At 46.2% G+C, this 16,911-nt stretch overlaps 1 protein-coding gene across 1 annotated transcript in view; it reads right to left on the bottom strand.

Moving 5' to 3' along the window:
- Positions 1–16,911, bottom strand: part of LOC140480811 (disintegrin and metalloproteinase domain-containing protein 12-like) — a 230,747-nt gene that overhangs the window by 169,148 nt on the left and 44,688 nt on the right. Inside the window, exon 2 of the mRNA XM_072576233.1 lies at positions 9,147–9,256. Within this exon, the coding sequence (XP_072432334.1) occupies positions 9,147–9,256 (110 nt within the window). The remainder of the gene's footprint in view (positions 1–9,146; positions 9,257–16,911) is intronic.

The following is a 16,911-nucleotide window of genomic DNA, read 5'->3' as shown; positions in this document are numbered from 1 at the left end:
GCAGTAGGCATCCTTCTCAGTGGTGTAGCAGTGGTCTAAAATGTTCAGGCCCCTGGTGGGGCAGGTAATGTTCCGGTGGTACTTGGGCAACACCTTCCTTAGATTGGCTTGATTGAACCACCAGTTACAATAGCAGGGCCTCAGGGTATTCAGTCTCCAGAATGTTAGTGGTGGAGTACAGAACATCCAGAGCTTCCTCAACTTTGCTTGTGGCGGTATGTACACAGCAGTTAGTATAGCAGCGGTACATTCCCATGGTAGATAGAAAGGGTGGCATTTGATGGAGAGAATTTCAAGGTTTGGGGAGCAATGGCTGCCCAAGGACTGCAAATTTGATCTGACCCATTGGTTGAGGGATTACCAAGTTCTATCACTTGCTGGTAATACTGGTTGTCTTGTAAGTTGGTGAATGGTGGAGAACAATTAAACAACTCACTGGAGGAGGAGGCTCCACAAATATCCCCTTTCCCTGTCATAGAAAAGCCCAGCACATCAATGCAAAAGATATGGCTGAAGCATTTGGAGAGAGCTGAATGAATGATCCCCAGTTGTCCCCAGCATTACAGATACCAGTCTTACTTAGTCCACATGATGTCAATGCAGAGATGGTTTGTTTTTTGACTGTGGATTATAAATGGGAAGAGCTACCATTTTGAATGACTAAAACTATGGAAGAAGATGCTGCAGTTTTAAAAATGAGTTTCTAGGACAGATTGTGGGTTGTGTCCACAATGTGGCGTTATTCAGGCAGTGGGAGAGACTGTGAGATAGCAAGGCACTGCTGATGTGTGTGTTTGATGCAGGCAGGATGTCCAGAACTGTCCTCAGATTGATTCTTTAGTCAGGACAATTCAGGACTGCGTTGGAATCTGTGCAGGTGACCACAGACTTGGAAAAAACTAGAAGAAGCTCGAGCCTGAAAAGGAGAAAGCACCTCAATCTTTCTCTCACCCTGAGCTGAAGAAGGAACAGACAATCTCCTGATAGCTGCTCTCATTCACCATGTCACATAAGCTGCAGAGTGGTACAAACTGTGATGGAGTGGTTATAATGGGACTGTAACTGCCCAAGGTCAGTATGGTACAGGAAGGGGAGGGGAAGGGACAGGAAGGGGACAGGACAGGACAGAACTCTGCTGCTGCTGCTGGGCTGGGTCAGTGGCTGAAAAATCATACTGACCTTGTTCAGGGCACCCCCTTTCTATAGGGAACTCTGTGATGTAAAGAGAGTACAAGACATTTTCACTGGCTTGGGGGGGACGGGGGAGGGGAACGTGGAGGGGGGAGGTTGATAAGAAACAGCAGACCCCCACCCCACTTACTGATTTGTGAAGGTATGTCCTGTCTTACATCCATGTTTGATCTCTCTGACTCGTCCTCCTCTTCCCTCATTCTCCTGGTAACGACCAGTTATTGACACAATATCACAGAACACAGAAAAGTATCGCACAGTACAGGCCCTTCAGCCTTCAATGTTGTGCCAAGCATTTATCTGAATGGATTCTGGGTAATCCAAAATGGAGGACGGGAAAAATTTCTAGCTGTAAGAGCTGCTCCTTTTTTTTGAGGTATTTTAGGTGCTGGAGGTGATTTCCTTGAATTCCAGGAGCAGCAATTACTGTTTCATATGCTGTTGCATTATTTTGGAACTTTGGAAAAAAAAAGTCAAAACAACAGCAGTTTAAAAGGGAGAAGAACAGGCAAAGGAAGCACATGGTGATGACAGTGCAGGAGAGAGAGAGAGAGAGAAAGAAAGAAAACCTGCACAGTTACTGCCTTCGCTGGTTGAATTCGTGTATCGCTGGACATCGGAGTGCATCTGGGAAAATTAACAAACAGTGAAATTCACAACTAATCTTGGAGGAACTGTTGGGCAAAGTTCACAGCACAGAATCAGATAAGTTAATTGTTGTTTTAAGTCTGTCCAAGAGAAAGGCTGCAGTAGTTAATTTGCCCAGGTTAAATTAATATCTGTGGCTTATATTTTAAGTTTAATCAAGAGACTTATCTCCAAAAACACTAACAACGAGGGGTACGTCAGCTTCCACAAGATCAATTGTGTTAGGGGATTCTGTAGTCCGAGGTACAGACAGATGTTTCTGTGGCCAGCAGAGAAAAAGCAGAATGGTGTGTTGTTTCCCTGGTGCCAGGATCAAGGATGTCTCAGAGAGGAGCAGAATGTTTTCACGGGGGAGAGGGGCCAGCAGGTGGTCACTATCCACATTGGAACCAATGACATTGGACGGGAAAAGGTTGAGACTCTGAAGGGAGATTACAGACAGTTAGGTAGAAATTTAAAAAGGAGGTCCTCAAGGGTAGTAATATCTGGATTACTCCCAGTGCTACGAGCTAGTGAGGGCAGGAATAGGAGGATAGAGCAGATGAATCTTTGGCTGAGAGCTGGTGTATGGGAGAAGGATTCATAATTTTTGGATCATTGGAATCTCTTTTGGGGTAGAAGTGACCTGTACAAGAAGGACAGATTGCACCTAAATTGGAAGGGGACTAATATACTGGCAGGGACATTTGCTAGAACTGCTTGGGAGGATTTAAACTAGTCAGGTGGGGGGTGGGATACAGGGAGATAGTGAGGAAAGAGATCGATCTGAGACAGATACAGCTGAGAACAGAAGTGAATCAAACAGTCAGGGCAGGCAGGGACAAGGTAGGACGAATAAATTAAACTGCATTTATTTCAATGCAAGGGGCCTAACAGGGAAGGCAGATGAACTCAGGGCATGGTTAGGAACATGGGACTGGGATATCATAGCAATTATGGAAACATGGGTCAGGGAAGGGCCTGACTAGCAGCTTAATATTCCAGGATACAAATGCGACAGGAAGGAGAGAAAGGGAGGCAAGAGAGGAGGGGGAGTGGCATTTTTGATAAGGCATATCATTACAGCTGTGCTGAGGGAGGATATTCCTGGAAATACATCCAGGGAAGTTATTTGGGTGGAACTGAGAAATAACAAGGGGATGATCACCTTATTGGGATTGTATTATAGACCCTGCAATAGTCAGAGGGAAATTGAGAAGCAAACTTGAAAGGAGATCTCAGCTATCTGTAAGAATAATAGTATAGTTATGGTAGGGGATTTTAACTTTCCAAATATAGACTGGGACTGCCATAGTGTTAAAGGTTTAGATGGAGAGGAATTTCTTAAGTGCGTACAAGACAATTTTCTGATTCAGTATGTGGATGTACCTATTAGAGAAGGTGCAAAACTTGAACTACTCTTGGGAAATAAGGCAGGGCAGGTGACTGAGGTGTCAGTGGGGGAGCACTTTGGGGCCAGCGACCATAATTCTACTTGTTTTAAAATAGTGATGGAAAAGGATAGACCAGATCTAAAAGTTGAAGTTCTAAATTGGAGAAAGGCCAATTTTGACGGTATTAGGCAAGAACTTTCAAAAGCTGATTGGAGGCAGATGTTTGCAGGTAAAGGAACAGCTGGAAAATGGGAAGCCTTCGGAAATGAATCTAGAGAAAATATATTCCTGTCAGGGTGAAAGGGAAGGCTGGTAGATATAGGGAATGCTGGATGACGAAAGAAATTGAGGTTTTGGTTCAGAAAAAGAAGGAAGCATATGTCAGGCATAGACAGGCTAGATCGAGTGAATCCTTAGAAGAGTATAAAGGAAGTAGAAGTATACTTCAGAGGGAAATCAGGAGGGCAAAACGGGGACATGAGATAGCTTTGGCAAATAGAATTAAGGAGAATCCAAAGGGTTTTTACAAATATATTAAGGACAAAATGGTAACTCAGGAGAGAATAGGGCCCCTCAAAGATCAGCAAGGCGGCCTTTGTATGGAGCCACAGAAAATGGGGGAGATACTAAATGAATATTTTGCATTAGTATTTACTGTGGAAAAGGATACGGAAGATATAGACTGGAGGGAAATAGATGGTGACATCTTGCAAAATGTCCAGATTACAGAGGAGGAAGTGCTGGATGTCTTAAAATGGTTAAAGGCGGATAAATCCCAGGACCTGATCAGGTGTACCCGAGAACTCTGTGGGAAGCTAGAGAAGTGATTGCTGGGCCTCTTGCTGAGATATTTGTATCATCGATAGTCACAGGTGAGGTGCCGGAAAACTGGAGGTTGGCAAACGTGGTGCCACTGTTTAAGAAGGGTGGTAAAGACAAGCCACCGGTATAGACCGGTGAGCCTGACCTCAGTGGTGGGCAAGTTATTGGAGGGAATCCTGAGGGACAGGATGTACATGTATTTGGAAAGGCAAGGACTGATTCGGGATAGTCAACATGGCTTTGTGTGTGGGAAATCATGTCTCACAAACTTGATTGTGTTTTTTGAAGAAGTAACAAAGAAGATAGATGAGGGCAGAGCAGTAGATGTGATCTATATGGACTTCAGTAAGGTATTCAACAAGGTTCCCCATGGGAGACTGCTTAGCAAGGTTAGATCTCATAGAATACAGGGAGAACTAGCCATTTGGATACAGAACTGGCTCAAAGGGAGAAGACAGAGGGTGGTGGTGGAGGGTTGTTTCTCAGCCTGTGATCAGGAGGCCTGTGATCAGTGGAGTGCCACAAAGATTGGTGCTGGGTCCTCTACTTTGTGTCATTTACATAGAACATAGAACATAGAACAGTACAGCACAGAACAGGGCCTTCAGCCCACGATGTTGTGCCGACCACTGATCGTCATATATGCACCCTCAAATTTCTGTGACCATATGTATGTCGAGGAGTCTGTTAAATGTCCCCAATGACCTTGCTTCCACAACTGCTGCTGGCAACGCATTCCATGCTCTCACAACTCTCTGTGTAAAGAACCCAGCTCTGACATCCCCTCTATACTTTCCTCCAACCAGCTTAAAACTATGACCCCTCGTGTTAGTCATTTCTGCCCTGGGAAATACTCTCTGGCTATCAACTCTATCTATACCTCTCATTACCTTGTATACCTCAATTAGGTCCCCTCTCCTCCTCCTTTTCTCCAATGAAAAAGGTCCGAGCTCAGTCAACCTCTTCTCATAAGATAAGCCCTCCAGTCCAGGCAGCATCCTGGTAAACCTCCTCTGAACCCTCTCCAAATCATCCACATCTTTCTATAATAGGGTGACCAGAACTGGATGCAGTATTCCAAGTGCGGTCTAACCAAAGTTTTATAGAGCTGCAACAAGATCTCACGACTCTTAAATTCAATACCCCTGTTAATGTAAGCCAAAACACCATGTGCTTTCTTAACAACCCTGTCCACTTGGGTGGCCATTTTAAGGGATGTATGTACCTGCACCCCAAGATCCCTCTGTTCCTCCACACTGCCAAGAATCCTATCCTTAATCCTGTACTCAGCTTTCAAATTCGACCTTCCAAAATGCATCACCTCACATTTATCCAAGTTGAACTCCATCTGCCATCTCTCAGCCCATCTCTGCATCCTATCAATGTCCTGCTGCAGCCTACAACAGCCCTCTACACTGTCAATGACACCTCCAACCTTTGTGTCATCTGCAAACTTGCTAACCCATCCTTCAATCCCCTCATCCAAGTCATTAATACAAATTACAAACAGTAGAGGCCCAAGGACAGAGCCCTGTGGAACACCACTCACCACTGACTTCCAGACAGAATATTTTCCTTCTACTACCACTCGCTGTCTTCTGTTGGCCAGCCAATTCTGTATCCAGACAGCTATGTTCCCCTGAATCCCATTCCTCCTGACCTTCTGAATGAGCCTACCATGGAGAACCTTATCAAATGCCTTGCTGAAGTCCATATACACCACATCCACAGCTCGACCCTCAGCAACCTTTCTAGTCATATCCTCAAAGAACTCGATAAGGTTTGTGAGGCATGACCTGCCCCTCACAAAGCCGTGTTGATTGCATTTAATCAAGCCATGCTCTTCCAGATGGTCATAAATTCTATCCCTCAGAATCCTTTCTAACACCTTGCAGACGACAGATGTGAGACTTACTGGTCTGTAATTGCCAGGGATTTCCCTATTTCCTTTCTTGAAGAGAGGAATTACATTTGCCTCTCTCCAGTCCTCAGGTCCGACTTCAGTGGAGAGCGAGGATGAAAAGATCTTCGCAAGTGGTGAAGCAATTGCATTTCTCGTTTCCCAAAGCAGCCGAGGACAAATCTGGTCCGGGCCTGGCAACTTGTCAATCTTAATGTTTGACAAAACTTTCAGCACATCAGCTTCCTCTATCTCTATCCATTCCAGCATGCACACCTGCTCTTCAAAGGTTTCATTCATGACAAAGTTTGTTTCTTTTGTAAAGACAGAAGCAAAAAACTCATTTAGGGCTTCCCCTACCTCCTCAGACTTCACACACAAATTCCCTATGCTATCCCTGATTGGGCCTACTCTTTCTTTGACCATTCTCTTATTCCTCACATAAGTGTAAAATGCCTTTGTGTTCTCCCTAATCCATTCTGCCAAGCCTTTCTCGTGCCCCCTCCTGGCTCTCCTCAGACTATTTTTAAGCTCCTTCCTCACCTGCCTGTAATCCTCTAGAGCTGAGCTTGACCCTAGCTTCCTCCACCTTACGTAAGCTACCTTTTTCCTTTTGACGAGAAGCTCCACCCCTCTCGTCATCCAAGGTTCCTTTATCTTACCAATTCTTGCCTGTCTCAGAGGGACATATTTATTCATCATTTGCAACAACTGTTCCTTAAACAGTCTCCACATGTCTATAGTGCCTTTACCATGGAACAATTGCTCCCAATCCATGCTTCCTAACTCATGTCTAATTGCATCATAGTTTCCTCTTCCCCAATTAAACATCCTCCCATTTTGCCTAATCCTCTCCTTCTTCATAGTTATGTAGAATGTGAGGCAGTTGTGGTCACTATCACCAAAATGCTCTCCCACCACAAGATCTGATACCTGCCCCGGCTCGTTTCCAAGCACCAAGTCTAGAATGGCCTCTCCCCTCATCGGCCTGTCAATGTACTGAGTTAGGAAACCCTCCTGAACACACCTTACAAAAACAGCTCCATTCAAATCTGCTTGAAGGAGGTTCCAATCAGTATTGGGAAAGTTAAAGTCACCCATTACAACAACCCTACTACGTCCACACTTTTCCAAAATCTGCCGACCTATGCTTTCTTCCATCTCCCTGCTGCTATTGGGGGGCCTGTAGTAAACCCCGAAAGAGGTGACTGCTCCCTTGCTGTTCCTAATTTCCACCCATACTGACTCGGTAGGCAGATCTTCCTCGACAATGGAAGCTCCTGTAGCTGTGATACCCTCTCTGATTAGTAGTGCTACACCCCCTCCTCTTTTTCCCCCCTCCCTATTCTTTTTAAATGCTCTATACCCTGGAACATCCAGCAACCGTTCCTGCCCCTGAGAAACCCATGTCTCTGTTATGGCCACAACATCATAGCACCAGGTATTGATCCATGCTCTAAGTTCATCACTTTTATTCCTGATACTCGTTGCGTTAAAGCAAACACACTTTAACTGATACCTTGGTTCCTTGCCAGGAAAATCCTTCCCACTAGCTGGTCGACCTCTTGCTACTGCCTCATCTGCATCAACTCTCATCTCCGATGTACAGCTCAGGTTCCACCCCCCTGCCATACTAGTTTAAACCCTCTCGAACTACTTGTGCAAAACTTGCACCCAGGACATTGGTCTCCTTCCAGTTCAGATGCAACCCGTCCTTCTTGTGCAGGTCCCACCTTCCTCAGAAGGCATCCCAATTATCTACATATCTGAAGCCCTCCCTCCTACACCGGCTGCGAAGCCACGTATTAAGCTGCGCCCTCTCCCTGTTCCTCACCTCGTTATCTCGTGGCACCGGTAGTAAACTAGAGAACACATATTGATTTGGATGTGAGCATAAGAGGTACAGTTAGTAAGTTTGCAGATGACACCAAAATTGGAGGTGTAATGGACAGGGAAGCGGGTTACCCCAGATTACAACAAGATCTGGACCAGATGGGCCAATGGGATGAGAAGTGGCAGATGGAGTTTAATTCAGATAAATGCGAGGTGCTACATTTTGGGAAAGCAAATCTTAGCAGGACTTATACACTTCATGGTAAGGTCCTAGGGAGTGTTGCTGAACAAAGAGACCTTTGAGTGCAGGTTCATAGCTCCTTGAAAGTGGAGTCGCATGTAGGTAGGATAGTGAAGAAGGCGTTTGGTATGCTTTCCTTTATTGGTAAGAGTATTGAGTACAGGAGTTGGGAGGTCATGTTGCGGCTGTACAGGACATTGGTTAGGCCACTGTTGGAATATTGCATGCAATTCTGGTCTCCTTCCTATCGGAAAGATGTTGTGAAACTTGAAAGGATTCAGAAAAGATTTACAAGGACGTTGCCAGGGTTGGAGGATCTGAGCTACAGGGAGATGCTGAACAGGCTGGGGCTGTTTTCCCTGGAGCGTCAGAGGCTGCGGGGTTACCTTATAGAGGTTTACAAAATTATGAGGGGCATGGATAGGATAAATAGACAAAGTCTTTTCTCTGGGGTCGGGAAGTCCAGAACTAGAGGGCATAGGTTTAGGATGAGAGGGGAAAGATATAAAAGTGACCTAAGGGGCAACGTTTTCACGCAAAGGGTGGTACATGTATGAAATGAGCTGCCAGAAGAAGTGGTGGAGGCTGGTACAATTGCAACATTTAAGAGGCATTTGGATGGGTATATGATTAGGAAGGGTTTGGAGGGATATGGGCCGGGTTCTGGCAGGTGGGACTAGATTGGATTGGGATATCTGGTCGGCATGGACGGGTTGGACCGAAGGGTCTTTTTCCATGCTGTACATCTCTATGACTCTGTGACTCTAAGACCAACCTAATCTACACTCCCCTCAATTTACTGCCATCCACGTGCTTGTCCAGCAGTCACTTAAATGTCCCTAACGTCTCTGACTCTACTGCCACCGCTGGCAGTGCATTCCATGTACCCACAACTCTCTGCATAAAGAACCTACCTCTGACATCTCTCCTAAACCTTCCTCCAGACACCTTAAAATTATTACCCCTCGTGACAGCCATTTCTGTCCTGGGGAAAAGTCTCTGGCTATCTACTCTGTCCATGCCTCTCATTACCTTGAATGATTGAGATTCTGATCACAGCTTCAGGAGCAGCAGCAACAGCATGTGGATTGGAGTGAGCTGAAGCAATCAGCCTGGAGATCTGATTCACAGTCATTACCTGAGGCAGTATGGATATACTCCGCTTCCCTCTTCCTGAAAGCAGCAGGGGGAATACAAACTTATAATCCTTCAGTTCTTCAAGTAACTTTTCCTGGCGAAATCGAAAGCCTGTTTGAAACACAGGGGGGAAATGAATGACACATCAACAATGGTCAGTGCACAGGTCTTGAATGATCTATCAGGATTTCTGCACCATTATAACCACACAGCAGCAGCTCTGGGAACACCCTGCATCAGCAGATCCTAGTACAGGGATCTCCCAGCACTAGCAGAGCCTAGCACTGGGATCTCTCAGCACAACAGTTTGAAAGCTCACAGTAACTTCACAAAATGGCAATGTCTTCACACTAAGTGAGCAGCATTCATTAGTGTTTCTTCTTCAGGGAGAGAAAAGGGCTTTGGTGTTGAGCTCGTGCCAGTGTTATATGAAATAAAGATGTTTTTAATGATTCAGTAATGTCTCCAGTCTGTCTTCAATTTGCTCTTTTTCAAGAGGTCAGCAATTTTTCAAACGTTCAGCTGACAAATTACATCCTTAACAGTCAGGAGCATTCCATTATGTGCACTAATTGTCTACTTGTCACGTCAGATCAGCAGTTTTCATGAGAACAAGACACATAAGTAATAACTATAGTTGCTTCAGAACAAAGAGTGTTAGTGAGAAGCGACTGGGGACAATTCTGGGAGAAATCAGCTCAGTCACCATGACTTTTTAAGAGATCATGAAAGACCTGGTGTCAAAGAACACTGAAACAAGTTTACAGTCAAAATCATGAGTCCTGTGTGATTGGAAGAGTTGCAAGAGTTCAGGATATAATGGAAAGGCTGAATAAACTTTTGGAAAGGAAGGGTGAACAGCCAGTGGTAGTGGTTCATGTGGGAACCAATAACGTAGACAGCAGCAGCTCAGACGTCTTGCAGTAACAGCTTCAGTTCGGGAGTGGGTTGAAACACATTCCCGAACACACACAGGTTAGTAATCTCAGAAATAATCCCTGTGCCACAAACTTGACTGTTCAGGCGAAAGCTGATCAGAGCTTGACAAGTTTAGATTTCTGGGACATTGGGATCATTTTTGTGAAAGAAGAAAACTGTTTAGAAGAGATAGCCTTCACCTGAGCAGGAACGGAACGAATCTCCTGATTGAGAGAGGAAGATGTTTTGTAGGGGTGGATTTAAGGCAGGGGATTAGGTTTGCTAACGGACCTGGTTTCGGAAGTTCTAGAGACAAGAAGTGTGGTGGTGGAACAGTACAGCAGGTCAGGCAGCATCTGAGGAGCAGGAGAGGCAGCGTTTTGGGCATAAACCCTCTACATTCCTGACGGGAGTGCTTATGCCCAAAATGTCGACTCACCTGCTCCTCTGGTGCTGCCTGACCCGCTGTACTTTTCCAGCTCTGCACTTTTTGACTCTGACTCTCCAACAACTGCAGTCCTCTCTTTCTCCCTAAGTACTAGAGATGACCAAAGAGAGAAGATGGGGAACAGGAGAAAGGAAGACAGGGAAGGCTTAAATGGCTTCCAATGGGTAAGAAAGAGATAAGGGCAGGGTTAAATTATATGTACAGGTAGTTCTGGGATAACGTACGTTTCGGCAGTGTGATTTTGCTTTCACATCACTGGTGAATTAGGGAACAGTATTTTCAAGAACACTTACCTCTATTTGCAATAGCACAATTCCAGCAGGAATCAGTTTGCGCGCTTCATGCTGTATGTATGATGTCAGCTGCTGACAGAGCAACTTTCTGTGAGAGATACAGAAAGCAGCTTTCTTACATTTTCTAAATGTACTGTGTTAAATTAACTTTTGTTTGTTAATAAATATGATTCATTCAGGCTGTGCTATACTTTGTGTTAGACTTTTGGGTGATTTTTGAGTGATTGTGAGTGATACTTTTTGCTGGTTTGCCTCAACCCCACTTTTCCCATAGGCCCCATTATTTCTAGTAAGCGAGGTTTCGCTGGAACACACCTACAGTGTTATAGGAGAAGTACATTTCTCCAAAACTGGGGAACGAGAAGCTAAAATTGCTCTCAGGGAATATGACATTGTAGCATTGAAAGGAACTTGGTTCAAGCCAGAACATGATACTTAACATCCAGCATTATAAAGATTTCAGTGGAAATAGGGTGAGTTTTCGGGGAAATGGTGGTTAAAGATACTATCATTATCCTTGAACAAGATACCATTTGTAAATTAGAATCAATATGGTTGGAGGTGAGAAACAGGAAATGGCCAGTGAACTTGTTGGGTAATTACTATAAACCTCCAAATGGTGGAGAGGAAGTAGAAGAGAGCATTTCTATGAAGATCATGGAAATCTGCAGGACAAGGATGGCTGGTGATGACAACTACCCTAGGGTAGACTGAGAAAAAAGGTTGAGTATGGGGCAAGGAAGGGAAGTCATTCCTGTTATGTGTCCAGGAGAACTTTCTGGAACAGTACAATTCCAGGCGGGTATCTCCCACGCAACCTTCTCCTCTAACCAAAAAAAAGGTTGTGACAAGGATTGGTAAGGTTTCTTTTTATCTCTTTTGGCAATTTAGAGCAGAGGGGATGGAGGCTAGGGCAGTAACATGCTCCTCGTGCAGGATGTGGGGGGTAAGGGTCACCAATGGTGTCCCTGCTGACTTCATTGGGAGAAGTGCACCCAACTCCAGCTCCTCACAGACCGCGTTAGGGAACTGGAGCTGGAACTGGATGAACTTTGGATCATTCTGGAGGCTGACTGGGTGATAGAGAGGAGTTGTAGGGAGGCAGTCACACATAAGTTACAGGATAAGGGGAGCTAGGAGACCGTCAGGAGAGGGAAAGAGAATAGGCAGACAGTGCAGGAACCCCGTGTGGAAGTTCCCCTTCAACAATAAGTATCCCATTTTGGATAATGTTGAGGGGAGCGACCTAACAGGGAAAGCCACAGTGGCCAGGTTTCTGCACTGGGCCTGGCTCTGTGACTCAGAAGGGAAGGAGGGAGATTAGGAGAACAACAGTGAAAGGAGATTCTACAGTTAGAGGAACAGACAGGAGATTCTGTGATTGTGAGCAAGACTCCCGGATGGTATCTCAGGTGCCAGGGTCAGAAATATCTCGGATCAAGTCTACAGGATATTTAAGGACGTGGGTGAGCAGCCAGAAGTAGTGGTACACATTGGTATCAATGACATAGGTAGTAGAAGGGATGAGGACCTGAAAAGAGAATATAGGGAGTTAGGTTGGAAGCTATAGTGCAGAAGGAGCAGAGTAATAATCTCAGGATTGCTACAGGTGCCATGTGCTGGTGAAGCTAGGAACAGACAACGAGTGCAGCTGAATACGTGGCTGCAGGGCTGGCGTAGGAGGGAGGGCTTCAGATATGTTGATCATATACCTTCTGGGGAAGGTGGGACCTGTACAAGGAGGACAGGTTCAACCTGAACTGGAGGGGCACCAATATCCTGGGTGAGAGGTTTGCTAGAGCTCTTCAGGAGGGTTTAAACTAGTTTGGCAGGGGGTGGGAACCTGAGCTACTGATCAGAGGAGAGGGTAGGTAGTAAACAGCCTGATACAGAGAGTCTGTGAGGAACAATAGAAGTTGATAGGCAAAGTGGCAGTCAGTGTAATGGGTTGAAGTGTGTCTATTTTAACATAATAAGTTAAAATAGTGGGCGGCACGGTGGCACAGTGGTTAGCACTGCTGCCTCACAGCGCCAGAGACCCGGGTTCAATTCCCGCCTCAGGCAACTGACTGTGTGGAGTTTGCACGTTCTCCCCGTGTCTGCGTGGGTTTCCTCCGGATGCTCCGGTTTCCTCCCACAGTCCAAAGATGTGTACGTCAGGTGAATTGGCCATCCTAAATTGCCTGTAGTGTAGGTTAGGGGTATGGGTGGGTTGCGCTTCGGCGGGGCAGTGTGGACTTGTTGGGCCGAAGGGCCTGTTTCCACACTGTAAGTAATCTAATCTAATCTAATCTAAAAAAAGTGTCAGGAATAAGGGTGATGATCTTAGAGCATGGATCAGTATTTGGAACGATGATGTTGTGGCCATTACGGAGATTTGGATATCACAGGGCAGGAATGGTTGTTAGATGTTCCAAAGTTTAGATGTTTCAAAATGAATAGGGGAGAAGATAAAAGAGGTGGAAGAGTGGCATTTCTCATCAGGGATAGTATCACAGCTGCAGAAAGGGAGATTGTTGAGGAGGGTTTGTCTACAGAGTCAGTATGGGTGGAAGTCAGAAACAGGAAAGGAGCAGTTACTTTATTTGGAGTTTTCTACAGACGCCACAACAGAGACACAGAGGAGCAGATTGGGAGGCAGATTCTGGAAAGGTGCAGAAGTAAAAGGGTTGTTGTCATGGGTGACTTTAACTTCCCGAATATTGATTGGAACCAACTTAGTTCAAATAGTTTGGATGGAGCAGATTTTGTCAGGATTCCTGACTCAATATGTAGATAGACCAATAAGAGGTGAGGTCATATTGGATTTGGTGCTTGGCAATGAACCAGGTCAGGTGTAGATCTCTCAGTGGGAGAGCACTGAAGTGATAGTGATCACAACTCCCTGACCTTTACCATACTCATGGAGATAGATAGGAGTAGACGACAGGGGCAAGTATTTAATTGGAGGACGGGGAACTACAATGCACTTAGGCAGGAACTGTGGAGCATAAACTGGGAGCAGTTATTCTGAGGGAAATGCATGACAGAAATGTGGAAGTTGTTTAGGGAGCACTTGCAGATAGTGCTGGACAGGTTTGCCCCACTGAGGCAAGGAAAAGATGGTAGGGTGAAGGAACCTTGAATGACAAGATAAGTGGAACATCTAGTCAAGGCATTCTACAATTATGTGAGGAACAAGATGATGGGCAGAGTGAGGGCATGGTTCTGGATTTGAGGTGCTGGAAGAGCACAACAGTTCAGGCAGCATCCAAGGAGCAGCGAAATCGACGTTTCGGGCAAAAGCCCTTCATCAGGAATAGAGGCAGTGAGCCTGAAGCGTGGAGAGATAAGCTAGAGGAGGGTGGGGGTGGGGAGAGAGTAGCATAGAGTACAATGGGTGAGTGGAGGAGGGGATGACGGTGATAGGTCAGGGAGGAGAGGGTGGAGTGGTAGGTGAAAAAGGAGATAGGCAGGTAGGACAAGTCTGGACAAGTCATGGGGACAGTGCTGAGCTAGAAGTTTGGAACTAGGGTGAGGTGGGGGAAGGGGAAATGAGGAAACTGTTGAAGTCCACATTGATGCCCTGGAGTTGAAGTGTTCCGAGGCAGAAGATGAGGCGTTCTTCCTCCAGGCGTCTGGTGGTGAGGGAGCGGCAGTGAAGGAGGCCCAGGACCTCCATGTCCTCGGCAAGAGTGGGAGGGGGAGTTGAAATGTTGGGCCACGGGGCGGTGTGGTTGATTGGTGCGGGTGTCCCAGAGATGTTCCCTAAAGTGCTCTGCTAGGAGGCATCCAGTCTCCCCAATGTAGAGGAGACCGCATTGGGAGCAATGGATACAATAAATGATATTAGTGAATGTGCAGGTAAAACTTTGATGGATGTGGAAGGCTCCTTTAGGGCCTTGGATAGAGGTGAGGGAGGAGGTGTGGGCGCAGGTTTTACAGTTCCTGCGGTGGCAGGGGAAGGTGCCAGAATGGGAGGGTGGGTTGTTGGGGGTGTGTGGACCTGACCAGGTAGTCACGGAGTGAACGGTCTTTGCGGAAGGTGGAAAGGGGTGGGGAGGGAAATATATCCCTGGTGGTGGGGTCTGTTTGGAGGTGGCGAAAATGTCGGCGGATGATTTGGTTTATGCGAAGGTGGGTAGGGTGGAAGGTGAGCACCAGGCGTGTTCTGTCCTTGTTACGGTTGGAGGGGTGGGGTCTGAGGACGGAGGTGCGGGATGTGGATGAGATGCATTGGAGGGCATCTTTAACCACGTGGGAAGGGAAATTGCGGTCTCTAAAGAAGGAGGCCATCTGATGTGTTCTGTGGTGGAACTGGTCCTCCTGGGAGCAGATACGGCGGAGGTGAAGGAATTGGGAATACGGAATGGCATTTTTGCAAGAGGTAGGGTGGGCAGAGGTGTAATCCAGGTAGCTGTGGGAGTCGGTGGGTTTGTAAAAAATGTCAGCGTCAAGTCGGTCGTCATTAATGGAGATGGAGAGGTCCAGGAAGGGGAGGGAGGTGTCAGAGATGGTCCAGGTAAATTTAAGGTCAGGGTGGAATGTGTTGGTGAAGTTGATGAATTGCTCAACCTTCTCGTGGGAGCACGAGGTGGCGCCAATGCAGTCATCAATGTAGCGGAGGAAGAGGTGGGGAGTGGTGCCGGTGTAATTACGGAAGATCAACTGCTCTACGTAGCCAACAAAGAGACAGGCATAGCTGGGGCCCATACGTGTGCCCATGGCTACCCCTTTGGTCTGGAGGAAGTGGGAGGATTCAAAGGAGAAATTGTTAAGGGTGAGGACCAGTTCGGCCAAACGAATGAGAATGTCAGTGGAAGGGTACTGTTGGGGACGTCTGGAGAGGAAAAAATGGAGGGCTTGGAGGCCCTGGTCATGGCGGATGGAGGTGTAGAGGGATTGGATATCCATGGTGAAGATGAGGCGTTGGGGGCCGGGAAATGGAAGTCTTGGAGGAGGTGGAGGGCGTGGGTGGTATCTCGAATGTATGTGGGGAGTTCCTGGACTAGGGGGGTCAGGGATAATGGAGGGAATTTATGCTGGAGCCACGGAGGTAGGGGAGGTCATTAACAAATATTGTCGTTTATGAGGACAGCGTGAAACAGGCTGATACGCTTAAATAGCTTGATGTTAAGAAGGAGCCGGGAGTGTAGTGCTAGAAAAGCGCAGGATCCGAGGAGCAGGAGAATCAACATTTCGGGCATAAGACCTAATTCCTGATGAAGGGCTTATGCCAGAAATGTCAATTCTCCCACTCTTTGGATGCTGCCTGACCTGCTGTGCTTTTCTAGCACTACACTCTCGACTCTGATCTCCAGCATCTGCAGTCCTCACTTTCTCCCTGATATTAAGGAGGATGTGCTGAAAATTTTGAAAAGCATAAGGATAGATAAGTCCACTGGACCAGTTGGGATATACCCAAGGTCATTACAGGAAGTGAGGAGTGAAAATGCTGCACCTTTGGCAAGGTTCTTTGCATCCTCACTGTCCACTGGAGTGGTGCCAGATGATTGGAGGGTAGCAAATGTTATTCTCTTGTTCAAGAAAGGGTATAGGCTTAACCCTGAGAAGTACAGGCCAATCAGTTTTACATCGGTGGTGGGCAAATTATTGGAGAGGATTCTGAGAGACAGGGTTTATGATTATTTGAAAAGGCCCAGTTTAATTAGAAATAGTGAGCAGGTCATGCCTCACAAACCTTATCAAATTCTTTCAGGATGTAACAAAACACATTGATGAAGGTAGAGTACTGGATGTGTTATATATGCATTTTAGCAAGACGTTTGAGAAGTTCATTCAGAAAGTAAGGACGAATGGGATGCAGGGAAATTTGCTTGTCTGTATATAGAATCGGCAGGCCCATAGAAGACAGTGTAGATTGAAAGTATTCACACTGGAGGTCGGTGACCAGTGGTGTTCTGCAGGGATCTGTTCTGAGACCTTTGCTCCTTGTGATTTTTAAAAATGACTTAGATGAGGAAGTGGAAGGGTGGCTTAGTAAGTTTGCCAATTACACGAAGCTTGGTGGTGTTGTGGATAGTGTGGAGGGCTGTTGTAGATTGCAACGGGATACTGACAGGATACAGAGCTGGAGTTCAATCTGGAAAAGTGTGAAGTAATTCACT

Source organism: Chiloscyllium punctatum, chromosome 1, assembly GCF_047496795.1.
Source record: "Chiloscyllium punctatum isolate Juve2018m chromosome 1, sChiPun1.3, whole genome shotgun sequence".
NCBI lineage: Eukaryota > Metazoa > Chordata > Chondrichthyes > Orectolobiformes > Hemiscylliidae > Chiloscyllium > Chiloscyllium punctatum.
The sequence above is the reverse complement of the archived record's forward strand: the minus strand, read 5'-3'. Positions and strand labels throughout refer to the sequence as shown.